Below are 18,649 nucleotides of genomic sequence, written 5' to 3'. Positions count from 1 at the left end.
TAAATGTTCGATTTCAATCCTTGTACTTTCAATAAAATAATTCATACCATTAATTTGGACTTCACAACTAATTGAGTTGCTAGAAAATAATAATAATAAAGGGAAAAAAGCCAAATGTGATGAAAAGTTGAAGCTTATAAGTAAAGTGTTGAGTCATAAATGTGAATCGTGGAGGTTAGTTGCAGAGCAACAATGATAGAGTTAATAGTTTGATACAAAAGAATAACGCGTTGATTTTAATTTCTTCTGTGTGGAAGGTTAGTTCATGTGACATACAAATTTTTCGACAATTAAGAAGTATGTGGTTCGAATCATCTATTCTATTATACTAAAAAAATAAAATAAACAAGATTGGTGAAACAGTCTAACGTATACTCACTCAAAAATCCTAAATCGAACCCATTTATTTTTTTTTATCCAATTTGCGGATTAGATAATTTTCTATCCTATTTGACACTTTTTTTTAAATTATTTTTCTTCATGTTGTAAACCTTAATTTAATCACAATGACTATTTTTAAGTTTGATTAAAAGTATAAAGATAGATAATTTTTAATATTTGAAAGTATAAAAACCAAATGGAAAGAACTAACAGAATATAAAGATTAAAATGATATTTGAACCATAATATTATTATTATTGTTGTTATTATTTTCTTAGATGATATAATTAAATTTACTTTCATCTATTCAGTTTAAATTTTTAGGTCAATCAAAATGGTTACGTTCATCGTTATATCTACTTTTGAATCAATCAATGATTTAAGATATTTTGAGGCTACAGTACTCCCCATTTATTACTTTACGAAAGAGTTTATGAAAGAGTACTGCTCAAGAAAGAAGGTTAGGGTTTAAAGTATTTTTTTTTTTTTTTAAAATAATATATTACACAAGAACATGTCAAATATTGGATATAGAAACTATTTAATATTGAATACAAATATTAAATTTTTACCGGCTGTAGTGTTGAAACAACTAAAGCAACGAACCGCCATTAATACTCACACCAACAAAAGCTTTAATAAGCTTCTATAAATTCCCCAGCACAATCCCAAAGCCGCCGGCCGCTTCTTCAAAACAATTAAACACCTTACTTTTTGCCCTTCAAATTCTCCGGCCGCCGGATTCTTCTCTGTTTGTTACCATATGGAAGATTCCACAACCCGCCGGCGAGTCGCTGCCTGCAGTGAAAACGCCTGGTGCCGTGCCGTCCCAGGCGGCACCGGCACCGGAATCCTAGCTATATCCTCCACCGCAGCCCCAAATCTGCCACAACTCCAAAATGCCCTCCACAAACTCCAAAATTCCCATCCTGTCCTCAAATCCAAACTCCATTACAACCCCACTTCTTCCACTTTCTCCTTCCTCACCTCTTCCACTCCTTTCGTTCAGCTCAAAATGTTCGGGAGTTCAGAAACTTCCAAATTCCTAAATGACCAAAATGCCCATAACAACGGCAACATTTCCATTTCCCCATTCCAGATTCTCCTCGAACGCGAACTCAACGACAATACCCCTTGGCGGAACCTACAGTCCTCCGGCGACGGCACGGCGGACATTTTGTTTGTTAACTTGTATGAGGTTGGATTGGGGAAATGGGTGGCTATATTCCGGCTACACGTGGCGGTGTGTGACCGGACGACGGCGGTGTCGTTGTTGGAGGAGCTGCTTGTTTTGATTAAGAGCGGCGGCGGCGGCGGCGGAGATAAAAAGGAGGAAGTGGAGCTGGGACTGGAGGATCTTGTTCCTAGAAATTTATCGAAGAAGCCATTGTTGGCCAGAGGATTAAATCTGCTTAGCCACTCTGTGAACTCGATGAGATTAACGAATCTGAAATTCAAAGATGTAAAATCTGCGAGACGATCGCAGTTGGCCAGGTTTCAGATCAACCAAACCGAAACCCACAAGATTCTCTCGGTAAGTACTACCATTTTCGTACAGATCTGGTTCATTATATGGATTCTGTTCTATATTCATATTTTCAGCTCACTGTTTTCGGATTTTATGTCACATACTATATCTCAATTAGTTTTTTGTTAAATTAATTAAAATATATTTATAAATTAATTAATAATAGTTTATATTCAATTTTTTTTAATAATACGTGGGTTGTTAAATTCGAATCTGTTATTAGTACAAGTATTTTCCGTATTATCAAAAATATTTTGAATTTATATTTGACTCTAATTTATAAATACCAAACTTTCATTAAATGTTGTTGTGATATTTTTATTTTTATATTGCCTACAAAATAGACTTCTTAGATGACATAAAATTTAAATGTATATCTCTAGAAAATTAATTTTATTTTTTTAATTTTTTTTAGAGATTTATTAAATACAAGATTTAAAGTTTTAGAGTATATTTGATAGGAGATCTAGAAACAAAAGATCGAATGAAAATATAGTTGTATTTCATGTTTTTATATGTGTTTGGTATCAGATTCTAATATGAACAATTATTTAAAATGCATTTGATGCTATATTTATAAATCAGTAAACTAGTTGTAATTACCATTGAATATTATTCAATAATAAATTATTATAATTTATTTAGGTATACGTTTTATGTTTTAAAAAATACATATTTAATTGAATATTTTAATTTATACATATTTTAATTTATACATATTTTAATTTATACATAATTCATATTTTAATTTATATGAATATTCTAATTTATACATATTTTAATTTTTTATAAAGAGAATCGATATTATGACCTAACTTGCTATATTTTTGAACTTTTTAATTATATTTTATATAATTTACATTTTAAAATTTAAAATTTAAAATTTAGATATTCGTTGAACTCAATAAATTTGAAAAGACAAAATAAAAATATTTATTAGACACAAATCTCAAATTTAAATATTAAATTTGTAATTTAAACAAAACGTTAACATTTATGATTAATCATTTTTGTCACCTAATATATGTCATTAATTTTGCTTTAGTTAAAAGGGTGAGATTCAAATCACTTTTTAATTGAATATATAAGTGTCAACTTATACCGTGTTAACTAGTTGAGTTATGTTGTTTGGATTGATTCGTTGGATCTTATGTTTGTCTGAACCAAAATATGTATATTATATTAAAGATCATGGTAGCATATTAATATACATGCTCAATCTAAGCCCAAATTAATTGAAATCCAAAACAAGATTAAGATTAATATAAAATAATGATTATTTTTTAAACATTAAACTCCTGAGATAAACTATTCGAAAGTCGAGATGAAAAAACTTTTGAAAATCAAGCTAATAATTTTTAGGTCTAGTTTGATAGTTATTTAGTTTTTTATTTTTATTTTTAAAATTTAAATCTATAAACATTACTTTCCTCAATTATCTACTTTTTACCAATAATTTAAAAAACCAAACAAAAAATTTGAAAATTACAAAAAGTAACCTTTAAAAACTTGTTTTTGTTTTTGAAATTTGGTCAATAATTCAATTGTTGTACTTAATAAGGTTGCAAATTATTGTAAAAAATTTGGAGGAAATAAACTTAATTTTTAAAAACAAAATAGTTATCAAACGGAATGTTTAGTAACCATTTCGTTTTTTGTTTTTGTTTTTTAAAATTAAGCTTATAAACATTATTTCAACCTCCAAAATTTTTCCTTAATTACTTTTTACCAATAGTTTAAAAAACGAAATCAAAATTTGAAAACTAAAAAAAATAACTTTTAAAAACTTATTTTTGTTTTTAAAATTTAGCCAATAATTCAATTATTCTACTTTATAAAGTTACAATTCATCCTAAAAAAATTAGGAGGAAATAAGTTTAATTTAAAAAAATAAAAAATAAAATAATTACCAAATGGAAACATAGTAATTTGTTTTATTTTTATTTTTTTTTAAAATCATACATGTATCATTTTTTATAAAATTCTTAATTGAATTTAAAACTTAAAATGCAAAAGCAAAATTTTAAGAATTACTATTATTCTTTTAGGGAAAAAGAAGTACAACATTTGATGCACGAGTTGAGTTTACAGTAGATTTTGGAGGAGATAGATGTCAAATCCATATATATATATTCAAAAGAAAATTTTAACTAATAGTCGAACTAAAAAAAGATAGTACAACCTAAATATTTTCCATTTAAAAACTAACACCCACAAAACATTAGTCTTTATGTTCAAGCTCCTTTGATGTATTATTTACTCTAGTATCTAATTAACATTGTTTCGCCATAATTTATCTGTTTTAACATTTTTTTCTTAATTTATAAAAATTAATAAAGTTTTGAAAAAAAACATTTTTTTAGTTTTCAAAACTCTACTTAATTTTAGAAAATAGCGTGAGAGAATAGATAACAAAATGAAATAATTCATAGACAAATTAATGTTTAAATTTTGATCAAAAGAAAAAAAAAGGACAAATTACAAAAATTATCTCTAAACTATGGTAGTAGTTGCAATTATAAACTTAAACTATTAATTATAAAAATTAACCTCTCAAACCAAAATTAGGACTCGATTTTTATTCTTTGAAAGTTTGAGGGTATAATTGCAACTAATATCATGATGAATTTTATCATTTGTCCAAAAAAAAAAAAAAAAAAAACGTATTTAGGCTTTCTAAACCCAATCTTATGATCAGGAGTGCAAGTTGAGAGGGTTAAAACTGAGTTCGGTGTTGGTGGCGGCGGGGCTGGTGGCAGCGCACAGCTCCGGCGGCCACGGGTTCGACCGCCACCACCGGAAGTACGGAATCATAACGCTAGTAGATTGCCGGCGGTTTCTGGAGCCTCCGTTGACATCCCACGATTTCGGTACGTTTCAGAAATGGCCATTTATTTTCAACAATTTCTTTCCACTTTCATGATTTTGTTAGCTTTTAATTGCAAGGTGTGATGTCGTATTCTTTGCCTTTTTTATGCTCTCTTTTTTGGTAGCTATGGGTTATTAATTATATATATTACTACGATTTCTGAATCGATGTTTAGAAATTAAAAGGGTCATTTAATAAGGACTTTTTTTTTCCTTTTTTTTTTTTTAAAAAAAAATAGTTTAGTTTTCCAGAAAAGGAAAAAGAAGTCAGGTTTGGTATTTATGTCTATTTTTAAGATAGTAAACACAATTTTAAATAAAAGGTAATGAAGGGGCACTTATATCATGCATCATCTTTTTATAATATAGAAAATAATAGCAACATTTTTTTTAAAAAAATAAAAATTACCATCTAATAATTCATTAAGGAACTGGGTTTTATAAAAATAAGTGCAGTCAACACTTAAGGATTTTTTTAAAAAATAAATAATCTTATAAAAATCAAAGTGAACTAAACAATAATTGACATGTCCCTTAAAGGTTTGACATTCCATCACCAACTATAAAAAAAGAAGGATTATTTTATCCCACATTTTTTTTTTTTGGAAAAAACAACATAGGAGTTAAATTTCTAATTCAACCTTTAAAAATTAAATGTCATTTTAATTAGGCTTTCGTTCTTGTTCTATAATTTTTTTAATAAAATGAAAAAATATATGTTCAGGAGAATTATGTTTTTTTTAATATATAACTATGTTATATATATTTTTTCTCTCAATTTTAAATTTAAAGTAAATTGTTCATGCGGTATTTTATTTTAATTGTTTCGTTTTTGTCTTTTTTTTTTCCTTGAACTTCTTTTTTTAAAATGAAAGATGGAAGCATGAAACAAATGTTAGATTAAAGAGAGAAAATAAATCAACAGTTAACGAATATTAACATTAATTAAAGTATAACACATCTATATACTCTCAACTAAAAAGAAAATCAACTCTAAATCATTAAATTTCTTAGAATAAAAAGACAAGAAATAAGTATAGATTAATGGAAATAACTAAGGTCTCGTTCAGTAATCATTTCGATTTTGGTTTTTAGTTTTTGAAAATTAAACATATTTTCTCCCATTTCTTACAATGATCTACATATTTCTAAAATACAATGGTTGAATTCTTAGTAAAATTCCAAAAACAAAAACAAGTTTTTAAAAGCTATTTTTTTAATTTTAAAATTTGGATTGATTTTTTAAATCGTTGGTAAAAAGTAGATAACAAAGAAAGAAATTTGGAAGTGCAAGTAGTGTTTATCGACTTAATTTTAAAGAAAAAAACTAAATGATTACTAAATGATCTAAGAAAACTTGATTTTATGTAATTAGGACTATATAGGTAATAGGCAGCTTGACTTGAAATTAAAAAGAAATATTTAGATAAGAGTTACTATAAAAAAGGATAAATTATATACTCTTAAATTTCGAAGTATGTTTCAATTATGATCCTATACTTTTGGAGACTTGTTTTGTTAAAAAAAGATAGAAACTAACGTCATGTAAAAATGATTCCTCACGTCACTTAAAAGTTACGACATTATTTACATAAATTGAAGTTATAATTGTGATATAAAAATTAATTATATAAATAATTTTAGCGGTATGATCTTTTTAAGATGAAATAAATGGTAATTACTGGCATTAATATAGTGTCATTATTTGTAATAAATGACAATTATATTGTTTTGGACTAATTTCAAAGTTTAAATTTATCTTTTGACAAACTTCAACATTTCAAATTTGAAGTGCATAACTAAAACCTATACGAAAATTTAGGAATATTATTTATAATTCAACAAAAAAAAAAAAAACTTAAATAGGTAATTATACTAATTTCATATTCATAAGCCACTTATATTATGCTAATTTTTTTAGTACAACAATTACGAAAATGAAAGACCTAGAGAAAAAAATGTTTTTTAAAAAGTTTCATTTTTATTTAAATTATTTTGATAAAATAAAATTAAAATATATTTCAAAAGTTATTTTAGTGATCGTTGAACACTTTAATTTTTTTTTAAATGACCTATTTTGAAAATTAAACGCTTTGAGTTAATATAAATGCAAAAAAATAAAAACGAGAGTTTATAATGCTAACCACACTCACTTTTAACCCATATTTTGCCAATTCCACATCTATCTTTTAAAATTTAATTTTGAATATGATAAAAATATAAAAACAAAAAGACTATAACACCTCAGGAATTTTCAGGATTTTACCATGCTGCCATCTTTAACTCTTACACCGTAAGAGGAGGAGAAGACCTGTGGGAGCTAGCAAAGAAAGTTTCGACTACATTGGAGGCTTCCAAGAACTCAAACAAGCATTTCACCGACATGTCGGACCTGAACTTTTTGATGTGTCGTGTCGTCGAGAACCCCAGTCTCACAACGTCGGGAGCAATGAGGACGTCACTAATGACGATATTCGAAGACACGGTGTTTGACAATTCAGGTGAAATGCAAAAAGATATCAACATTGACGACTACATAGGTTGTGCCTCCATCCATGGAATCGGACCTTCCGCCGCTGTGTTCGACACCGTTAGAAACGGGCGGCTAGATTGTGTGTGTGTTTATCCATCTCCATTGCACTCTCGGGAGCAAATGGAGGCTTTGCTTAGTAACATGAAGGCTCTTCTCGTTAAGGGATGAAGGATGGTTTGCATTTGGTGGGGGTGTTTTGGGAACTTTATATTTTGTTTTTCTTCTTCACTACCTTCTTGAAATTAAGTCATTTACGAAAAAGAAAATAGGTTTAAATACTATTTAACGCTACATACGTACTTTTCAGACGTGTTATTACAATTAAGTAACTAATAGACCGAAAATAGATTATTACTTGTTTTAGCTTATATTTTTTTTTTGAGACTATGCTCTATTTTAATAATTAATTTTACGTTAAGCCTTGGAAGACCTATAGTTTTTTTTCCCTTTGAAGATGGAAAATCGAATCTTCGATATTAGAAAGGAAGACCACATAAGAAGATTATACCAATTATTGTTAAACTAAATTCACTATGGTGACTATCTTTTATAAAGATGGAGAAACATATTCATACTGGGCCATGTCAAATTTGAGTGCTTTAAAAATTCAAGATAAAAATAGAATAAGTTCGAGTAAAAACTAGTCGTATTGCTCTATTTCTTAGTTTTTTAGTACAACCAGTGAGGTACAGAGTAGGAGTGTAAAAAACTCGAACTGAACTAAATCGGGCCGGTTGGATTGGATTGGTTTTGTATTATAGTTTGGACCGAGCAATTCTGAACCAACCGATTTGATTCGGTTTTCGGTTCGACCATCTTTAGCCTAATAATAGGGTTTCGTTCGGCTATACTTTCTGTGTTCTTTTCCTTCACATCTCTTTCTTTTGGTAGCAGTTCTCTCTTCTCCATTGAAGAGACAAGCAAAACCATAGAGATGGGAATCATAGACAAAAAAAAGAAAAGAAAAACAAAGGAGAAGGGAAAAAATGGAGGAAGCGAAAGAAAGAATTGAAGAAAACGGTGGCGGCGACCAATGTAGAGATGATGACAAAATCGTGAAAAAAAAACAAAAAAAAGAGCCAAGGGTTCTTCACAGTGGCGTATCCAGAACTTCATGATATGGGTACTACAATATACCAAGTTAGAAGTTTATATTAAACATATTTAAATAATAGGTATGTTTGATTAAAGTATGAATTATGTATGTGGATTAATAATTTATCACATTTGGTTATTTTATTAGATTGGACCCTATTATGTGATCTAATTAATTAAGGCCCTAGATTTCTAATTGACTATGCACTTAATAGGTGGAAATTCATTCTTAGTTTATTAGAATTTAAGGGGAACCCTAATTGAACTAGTATATAAAGAAATCTTAAGGCTATGGTCCCTAACATACCAAAACAATAAGCACTTAGTCTCTCTTTAATCCCATCTATAGAGAGATTCCACTTAGGACATTCGGAGTCTTGGTTGAAGAAGAGAACCTAAGTATGGACTTAATGGGTAGAAGCTCATTCGGAGTCTTGCTATTGTGATTAAATTATAATTTCTGTTTAAAGAATTTAAAGAATTAAAGGGGAAAAAAACCTAATTATTCACTACCCGCTCCAATGGAAAACCCTGTTTCTGGTGAATTATGAGGTCAATACGAAATCATTGAGGAATTTTGTCATGGAGAATGTTTGAGATACAAAGGAAACTTATCTCTGTTTTGGACAAGGCGGCAACTTCATAGGCTGAAACATAGTGGGTTTTGGATTTGTCGGATGTTTTGGAACGATTTGCGTTTGATAATGTTTGTAAATTGTTTTTTGATTTCAACTCTGGTTATCTCAGCGACAATGATAATGCCAGTGTTTCTTGTTTCATCTTGTTGGTGTATCTTGATCTTGATTCATAATTCTTGACTTGAAATCTAAATTTGATTGAAAATCTTATAGTTATCAAGAATTAATCAATCAAAATTATTCAATCTTAAATTAATCAAACTGACTGCAATTCCCATTTAATTAGGAATTGTTTGATAATTGAGTAAATTTAAAATCTAGATTTTTAATTGATGATTATATGAATTTGAATCTAAAGTTTAATTTATGATTCAAGTTTAAATTAGATTAATCATATTGTGAGTTTAAGTTAAATTTGATTAATCATGTTGTGGATTCAAGATTGATTGATAATGTGGTAAAATTAAATTTAAATTTGATTGATATTTTGGTTAATTTAAATTTAAATTTGATAAATGATATTTGGTGATATTCACATGTTTATGTTGCTTTAATTGTATTATGTGTATGCAATTATTAAATGAATATTGGTAAAGACTATTTGGTGTTTTTCCTCCTTTATTTTTGTACAATAATATTGTTATATTATTGTATCTTATATTTTAGATTGGATTGGTCAAAATAATAGATTAAAGTAGCCTCTGTTATCTAGATTAATTTAATTCTAAAATATAAAATGTGCATATTCATGAATTTATACGGATAATTATCGGTCCAAAGGAAGATAATTATTTAGCCAAATTGTGGGTATGTATGTGGTAATGAGTATGTAGCAATTATAAGGATTGCTCATGTAAAAAATAGTCGGTTCAAAGAAAGACTATTATTTTGACAAACTTAATTGTCAGTACTTTGATTATTACGTTGAAAATATCATTTACAGTTGGTGTTTTTTTACCCAAAGGCTAGACATCTTTGTCGTGCTAGGTATCTTGTTAAAGGGGCCCACCGCATATGTGAAATTATTTTGTTATATTTTAATTGTGAGCATATGTTTTGTTGTTTATTGTTTTAGTTGGTCTTACTCAAATATCTGGAAATCTGAGTTCAATCCCTAAGTTGAATGGATCGAACTTCAAGATTTGGAAGGAAAGCCTAGAGATACTTCTCAGGTGTATGGATTTGGACCTTGCATTAAGGACCAATAAACCTACTTCTACTAAGAAACAACCAAATACGACTAATATAGAGAAGTGAGAACAATCAAGTCGCATGTGTTTGATGATTATTAGGCACTCCATTCCGGAGTCTTTTCAGGGCTCTATCACAAAAAATGAAAATGCCAATAAGGTCTTTCTCAAATTGAGAAATATTTTGCTAAAAATGAAAAAGGGGAAGCAAGTAGTCTTTTGACTTATTTAACTTCTATGAGGTATAAGGGCAATGGAAACGTAAGGGAGTACATTATGGAAATGTTCAATCTCGCAGGTAAATTAAAGGCACTTAATATCGAGATAAATGAAAATTTACTCGTATATCTGGTACTTATCTCTCTTCTTGCACAATTCATTCAGTTTAAGATGAGCTATAATACTCATAAGGATAAATGGAGTATTAACGAGCTTAGCTCACAATGTATGCAAGAAGAAGATAGGATTGAGAGAGAAAGGACATAAAGTACTCATTTGGCAACAGGCACTCGTGATAAGATAAAAAGGAAATTTGTGGATGTTGTCGAGGGGACATCTCAGCAGAATAAAAACAAGAAACAAGCTACTGAAAATTCTTGTTTTTTTTTTTTCTGCAAAATGAAAGGTCACTTCAAGAAAGATTGTCCAAAGTACTCCAAGTGGCGTGAGAAGAGTATACTTCTTACTTTGGTTTGTTCTGAAGTTAATTTAGCTTCTGTACCTACAGATACTTGGCGGGTAGATCTGGTGCTACTAATCACAAAAGTATATCAATGCAGGGTTGCATGTGGAGTCGGCCACTAAGTGATTCTAAAAGATTCATCTATGTGGGCGATGACAAAGCAGTTCCAGCTGAAGCTATCGGGAATTTTAAATTACTTTTAAAAATTAGTTGTTATTTGGATCTGAATGAGACTTTTGTTGTACCATCATTTAGACAGAATTTAGTTTCTATTTTCAGTTTTGACAAATTTGGTTTTTCTTGTTCTTTTGGAAATAATAAAGTTAGTCTTTTTCAAGATTCTAAGCTTATTGGTACCGGTTCTTTAATTGATAGAGTCTATATATGCTTGATTCTTTTGCTTCAGTTAACAAGATCCTGTTATCTAATTCATGTAGTACAAAGCGTAAATTAAATGAAAACTCCACTATGTTATAGGACAAGCGTTTAGGTCACATCTCTAAACAGAGAACTCAGAGACTTGTTGTCAGATGAAATTCTTGATTCCCTTGATTTAAGTAACTTCAACGTTTGTGTGAAATGTATTAAGGGAAAACATGCAAACATAAGAAAATTAGGTGCCAACAGATGCTCAGACGTCTTAGTACTAATATATACAGACATTTGTGGTCCATTCCCTACGACATCTTGGAATGGACAACAGTATTTTATTACGTTCATAGACGACTATTCAAGATATGGGTACCTATATTTAATTCATGAGAAGTCTAAATCTTTGGACGTTTTCAAGTCTTTCAAAGCTGAACTTGAACTTCAACCTAGAAAGAAAGTTAAGGGTGTCAAATCTGATCGTGGTGGTAAATATTACGATAGATATGATGGATCAGGTGAACAACGTCCAAGGCCCTTTGCCAAATACCTACAGGAATGTGGAATCATCCCACAATACATTATGTCGGGCAAACCCAATGTAACATCCCGATTTTTTTTAGGAAAATTTAAGTTAGTTATCTTAAATTGCTGAGTTTTAGTTTCCTAATCTTTGGAATTTGGAAACAAATTGTTACAGTTGAAGAAGTTTTATTGGTTAATGTGGATTCTTTGAGTATGAGTTTTAAATTAATTGGAAGGGATAATTGAATTATTTGTATAAGTAATTTTGAGTTTTTGTGAAATTTGAAAGGGAAAAGAGGAAATTGTAGTTTAAGATTTTACCCTCTTTAATTTTGGAACTTGGATCCAAAATTTAAATAAAGAATTAGGAAAAGATAATTGGTTTATTAGGAAGTAATTAAATCAAGTACTTAAAAAGATTTGTAAACTTTTCAACTTTCAATTTGATGTTTGAAACTTACTATTAAGATTTGTTTTCAGACTTATTTATTATCATTTATGATTTATGGGTACCCTATCGCCTGTTTTTCATATCTAGATTTAATGAAGGTCTTTTGAGTTCAACTTATTTATTTAGCATTTATTTCACTATAAAAGGATGTCGTTTTAAGTTCCATGCATGCATGTGTTTAGTAACAGCCTAACTTGAGTCCTAGGGGGTTGGTTGTTACAGTCGGTATTAGAGCCCATGTTTTAAGTTCTGTAGACTGACTTACTATGTAAGTCTAGATTGTCCTTATGGCTCATGAACAGATTCCTCGTCATCGCCAGGTATGCTCATTCATTACGTGTTTTATGGAAAATGTGTTTGAAAGCCTTCATATCTAAGCTTTATGTAATGAATGATTGTCATTGCTAGTTTAATGACCTGAAAGGAATTAATATGAGATAACTATTACTTTTTGTATTATGGAAGGAACGAAAGATCAAAATAAGGCCATTTGGTGTTAGTTAATTCATGGAAGAACTAATAGAAACAGACATATTTTTGTGTTCATAGATATTGAAACTTTGTAGAACTATGAAGTGCTATGAACTTATAATGAGAAAGAAAGTAAAGGATATATTTGTCTAAACCATCGAATAAGGTAGGCGAGTTGGGAATTCGCTGAGGAATATTATTATGTGTTGCATTGAGGGAATAAAAATTGGTGATGCTACAAGAAATTTTGTCATAAAGCACACATTCCTAAGTACGAGATTTAAGTTGCTTTATAAGATACACAAGAGGCGAGGAAGAGACGGTGGTTTATTTAGAAATTACTAGATATTGAGGTCAAAACATTTCAAGAGAAATTTCGAAAGAATTGATAGGTCATAATCAATTTAATGGTGTCAGAGTTAATGGATTAAGTAAGGTATGGTGTTTTGGTTCTTCATGTAATGCATCTAAAAGGAAGAATTACTAGTTGGAACATAAAGCAATAGTATAAAGAATTCCTTACGAGACTTAAGTGAAATAAGTTGGTCAAGGAAGGTGAGGTGGTTGAAATTATAATTGGTATAAAATGGGAGAAAATAAGTTGTTGGAACGAATTGTTGATCTCAAGATACTTTGACTTTACTTATGTCTTATTGTGATGAAGAGGCTTAAGTTTAATTAGCTATACTAAGATGAAGGATGAGAATTTAGAGTTTAAAGGCAATGTTAACTTGTGGAAAGTACCCTAATAAAAGTATGAAGATTGAAGTTGAATTGTAGGTTATAAAAGGGTTGGAAGTGATCACATATTTCGGTATAGAGAGCATGTTTCACTTGGAAATTGAAAAAGAGAACCTTTAACTTATTGATCTTAACGAAGATAAGTGGGAGGAAAATAAAATCATTTAATAAAAGTTTTATTATTTTGATAGGATAAAGGAAATTAATATTTTAAGGTCAAAGGCTAAGTTTGTTTGGCTTCCTAAGTTAAGAGTTCTTTGGTTGCGAGCATTTAAGATCGACTTCAATTGGTTTTCCTTCGAAAATTTGGAGATGTTATATGAAAAGAGGTATAGAATTTTACGGACAATTGAAGTTTGAAATACTATTTACCTGGATCGATGAAGCAACTCGAAAGTGAGAAGATGAGGTGAGGATTAAGTATCAAAAGCTCTTCGAGATTTGAACTTTCGAGGACGAAAGTTTTAAAGGTAGGAAGAATGTAACATCCCCATTTTTTAAGAAAATTTAAGTTAATTATATCAAATTGCTGAATTTTAGTTTCCTAATCTTTGGTATTTGGAAACAAATTGTTATAGTTGAAAAAGTTTTATTGGTTAATGTGGATTTTTTGAGTATGAGTTTTAAATTAATTGGAAGGGATAATTGAATTATTTGTATACGAAATTTTGAGTTTTTGTGAAATTTGAAAGGGAAAAGAGGAAATTGTGGTTTTAAGATTTTATCCTCTTTAATTTTGGAACTTGGATCCAAAATTTAAGTAAAGAATTAGGAAAAGATAATTGGTTTATTTGGAAGTAATTAAATCAAATACTTAAAAAGATTTGTAAAGTTAGAATTTAATTTTGGGATTTAGAATTTTTTTGGAAAGAAGTGATTTAAAGTTGGTGAATTTATTTTTAGGTTTATTTAATTAATTGGAGAAGAGGTGAAAGATTTGAGTTTAATATAACATATTTATTAAGGAAAGGAAATATATATATATATATATATATATATATATATATATATATATAAAAGAAAAGGAAAGAATATATATGGGATTTGGAATTTAAGAAAAAGAAAGGAAATAATATATTATAGATATGTATATATATATATATATATATATGTATGTATTTATGTGGTGGAGAATTAAAAAGAAAAGAAATATGAAATTTTCAAACCCCCACTTTCTCACTTTCTCTATGGTTTAGATGAACTTCGGCAGCCGCACCGCCGACGTACACATCCTTTCCTCCGTCAAATTACAACCGCCCGCTCCAACCTTCACATCGCCGGATCTGCTCGCCACTGGTCCTCCTCTCTTCCAATCATTGTCCTTTGTTGAACGTCGTCGTGAGGTTCGTAGTTTTGGGATAAGATCTAAATGATTTTCATGGTTTTGTTGAGGATCTTGAATACCCAATAAATAACGTGTTTAATTATCATTTCAATCGTGATTTTGGATGTTGAATTTGAAAGTTTGAAGAAGTTTAAAAGGTCGTTAGCATACTGTCAAGCAGAGTTAAGGTGATTTCGGTAAGAATTTTGGTAAGATTTTGGGCTTTGTGACTTATTCAGTTCGAATGTAATTTATACGAATTAAGTTATTAAGTTTTGTTTCTGATTTTGGCTTGATTAAACGCTTACGTGTGAACCTAAAAGTTAAATTTTATTTTGGTTTATGTACTAGGATTTAATTAAAAGATTGTGGAGATTAGAAGGGGTTAATTGCTCAAATATTTGGATCGATTAAGCATTCAAGAATTTCACAAAGACTCAATTTCTATCCATGTTTTTCAACTTTCAATTTGATGTTTGAAACTTACTATTAAGATTTGTTTTCAGACCTATTTATTATCATTTATGATTTATGGGTACCCTATCGTCTGTTTTTCATATCTAAATTTAATGAAGGTCTTTTGAGTTCAACTTATTTGTTTAGCATTTATTTCACTATAAAAAGATGTCGTTTTAAGTTTCATGCATGCATGTGTTTAATAACAGCCTAACTTGAGTCTTAGAGGGTCGGGTTGTTACACACAACATGAATGGTGTAGTGAAAAGGTGAAATAGAACACTTAAGGATATGGTAAGAAGTATGATTAGTCATTCTTCTCTATTAGAATCCCTCTGGGGTGAGACACTGAAGACTGCAACATATATCCTTAATAGGGTACCTAGTAAAGCAGTAGCTAAAACCCCTTATGAGATGTGGACAGGAAAGAAGCCTAGTATTAGACATCTTCACATCTGGGTTGTCCAGCTGAGGCTAGGGCTTACAGGCCTAATGAAAGAAAATTGGACTCAAGAACTATTAGTTGCTATTTGTTGGGTATTCTGAGTGCTCTCGGGGTTTCAAGTTTTATGATCTCACTTCTAGATCATTGTCTGAGACAAGAAATGCTAGATTCCTTGAGGATGTTGAGTTTGGAGGGTCTTTGAAAAGGAATCAATTTCTTTTTCTTATGTGGTTATAAATGATGTTCAGACTTCAATTTCTGACTTCACTATTGAACCAATTATAAAATAAGAAAATATTGAAGTCCCCATTGTTGAACTTGAAGTTCAAACTCAACAACCTCAAGAAGTACCACTAAGAATATCTACTAAAGCGAGAAGAAGTACAATTCCAGATGATTATATTGTGTTTCTTCAAGAACATTAGGATGATATGAGCGTAATGAAAGATGATCCAATCAACTTCAAACAAGCTTTACAAAGTTCTAACTCTCAAAAGTGGATAAGTGCTATGGAAGAGGAAATAAAATCCATAGAAGACAATGATGTTTGGGAACTTGTCAAACTGCCATCAGGAGTGAAACCCATAGGTTGTAAATGGATATTTAAAATCAAAAGGGATTCACATGGCAATATCGAAAGATATAAGGCTCGTCTTATTACAAAGGGTTTTACTCAAAAGGAAGGCATTGATTTCAAAGAGACTTTCCTTCCAGTTTCATCGAAAGACTCTTTTAGGATAATCATGGTATTGGTAGCTTACTTTGATTTAGAGCTACACCAGATGGATGTAAAAACTGTGTTTCTCAATGGGAACATTGATGTGATGATTTATATGGTGCAACAAATTTTTTTTTTTATCTGATAATTCAAAGTCTATGGTGTGCAAATTGAAGAAATCCATCTACGGTCCCAAACAAGCCTCTTGTCAATGGTATCACAAATTCCATGAAGTGATAACCTCCTTTGGTTTTGAGGTGAATGTAGTGGAAGATTGTGTATATTACAAGTTCAGTTGGAGTAAATCAATCTTTCTGGTGTTATATGTTGATGACATACTCATAGCTAGTATGGTTTATTGCATGACACTAAGAGATTCTAAAAAAGAATGAGATGAAGGATTTTGGTGATGCTTCTTTTATATTAGGAATTGAAATACTGTGAGATCGTTCTCAAGGTATTTTGAGTTTGTCACAAAAGAACTACTTTGAAAAGATTTTGAGTAGATTTGGCATGAAAGATTGTGCACCAGGAGATACCCCGATTGTTAAAGGTGATAAATTTCATTTAGGTCAATGCCCCAAGACCACACTCGAAACCAATAAGATGCAGAAGGTTCCCTATGCATCGGTTGTTGGAAGTCTAATGTATACTCAAGTATGTACGTGTTCGGATATTACATTCATAGTTAGAGTGTTAGGCAAATATTTGAGTAACTCGGGTATGGATCATTGGATAGCAACCAAATAGGTTATGAGGTATTTATAGAGAACAAAAGATTATATGCTCACTTATCGGAGATCAAAAGTTTTGAAGATCATTGGATATTCTGATTCTGATTAAGTTGGATGTCAAGACACTTTGTGATCCACTTCAGGCTATATCTTCATGTTAGTTGGAGGAGTTGTATCCTGGAAAAATGTTAAACACTATTGGCTTCTTCTACCATGGCTGTGGAGTTTATAGCATGTTATGAGGCATCCAATCATGGAATATGGTTGCTAAATTTTTTCACCAGGCTGCGGATAGTGGTCGGCATAGAAAGACCACTAAAATTATTTTGTGACAATAAGTCGGCAGTGTTGTACTCCAACAACAACAGAAGCAATACGAAGTCAAAGCATGTAGACGTGAAGTTTCTAGTTGTTAAAAAGAGTTCAGAATGGTCAAATTTCAATAGAACACATAGGAACAAACTCTATGGTGGCAGATTTATTGACTAAAGGTTTACTACCTAAAGTTTTTCATGAGCATATTACTCACATGGGTGTTAGTCACTTTTCTGATTCCATGGCTTAGTGGGAGTTTGTATTGGGATGTTCTTTGACCTTATTTTGTTTATTTTCTATATAAAATAAAGTTGATGGTTTATGTTTTATTATTTGAACTCGTTTATCATGCATGTAGTTTAGCATAAAGTTTTTAAGGATGATCTCATTAAGGAATTTAGATCAGTTGGAAACAGGCATGATCTAGATCACTTTGAATGTAGTTTCCATGCTATCCATCCATACTTGATCTATGTCATTGAATGTATTGAAATTAGTGATCAAGGAAGGTTTAGTTACAAGAGTAGTGACGAAAGCCGCCTTTATTTTGTACTAATACAGGAGATGGACCAGATTGAACTAAGGGGGAATTCTATTATTAAAATAACCTGTTGATGCGTGCTTAAGGTTTATGTGATTTAATTATATCAGGTATACAGACATAGCCCAAGTGGGAGATTGTTAGACATATTTAAATAATAATATGTTTAATTAGAGTATGGTTATGTATGTGGATTAATAATTTATCACATTGGGTTATTATATTAAATTGGACCCTATTATGTGATCTAATTAATTGAGGCCCTAGATTCCTAATTAAATATGGACTTAATGGGTTGAAGCTCATTCCTAGTTAATTAGGGTTTAATGGGAACCTTAATTGAACTAAAAAAGACCTTAGGGCTATGATCCCCAACATACCAAAATAATAAGCACCTAGTCTCTCTTTAATCCCATCTAGCGAGAGATCCCACTTAGGGTATTCAGAGTTTTGGTTGAAGAAGACAATAGCCGCCTTATAATTTTCATCAACTTTGCAATGGAATCTGGTATGTTATTCTTGACAATTTTGCATGAATGATCCTAGGGTTAATTTAGTCAATATAGATTCAAAGTAATTATGCTAATAGTTTAGCCCATGAACTTCTTGATTGGTATCTATCCATGGTTCACGAACCTTAAAAA

General features: G+C 30.3%; 1 protein-coding gene across 1 annotated transcript; it reads left to right on the top strand.

Annotated features, from left to right (window-relative positions):
* Positions 1 to 1,021: 1,021 nt before the first annotated feature.
* Positions 1,022 to 7,680, top strand: LOC120090244 (uncharacterized). The gene is made up of 3 exons (XM_039047797.2): positions 1,022 to 1,915; positions 4,608 to 4,779; positions 7,036 to 7,680. Exons 1-3 carry the CDS (start codon positions 1,145 to 1,147, stop codon positions 7,476 to 7,478), a joined length of 1,386 nt encoding a protein of 461 aa, XP_038903725.1. The 5' UTR covers positions 1,022 to 1,144; the 3' UTR covers positions 7,479 to 7,680.
* Positions 7,681 to 18,649: the final 10,969 nt, after the last annotated feature.

Source organism: Benincasa hispida, chromosome 11 (genome assembly GCF_027475165.1).
Source record: "Benincasa hispida cultivar pf3 chromosome 11, pf3_genome.v1.1, whole genome shotgun sequence".
Lineage (NCBI taxonomy): Eukaryota > Viridiplantae > Streptophyta > Magnoliopsida > Cucurbitales > Cucurbitaceae > Benincasa > Benincasa hispida.
Note: the sequence above shows the minus strand (reverse complement) of the source record. Positions and strands in the feature narration are given on the sequence as shown.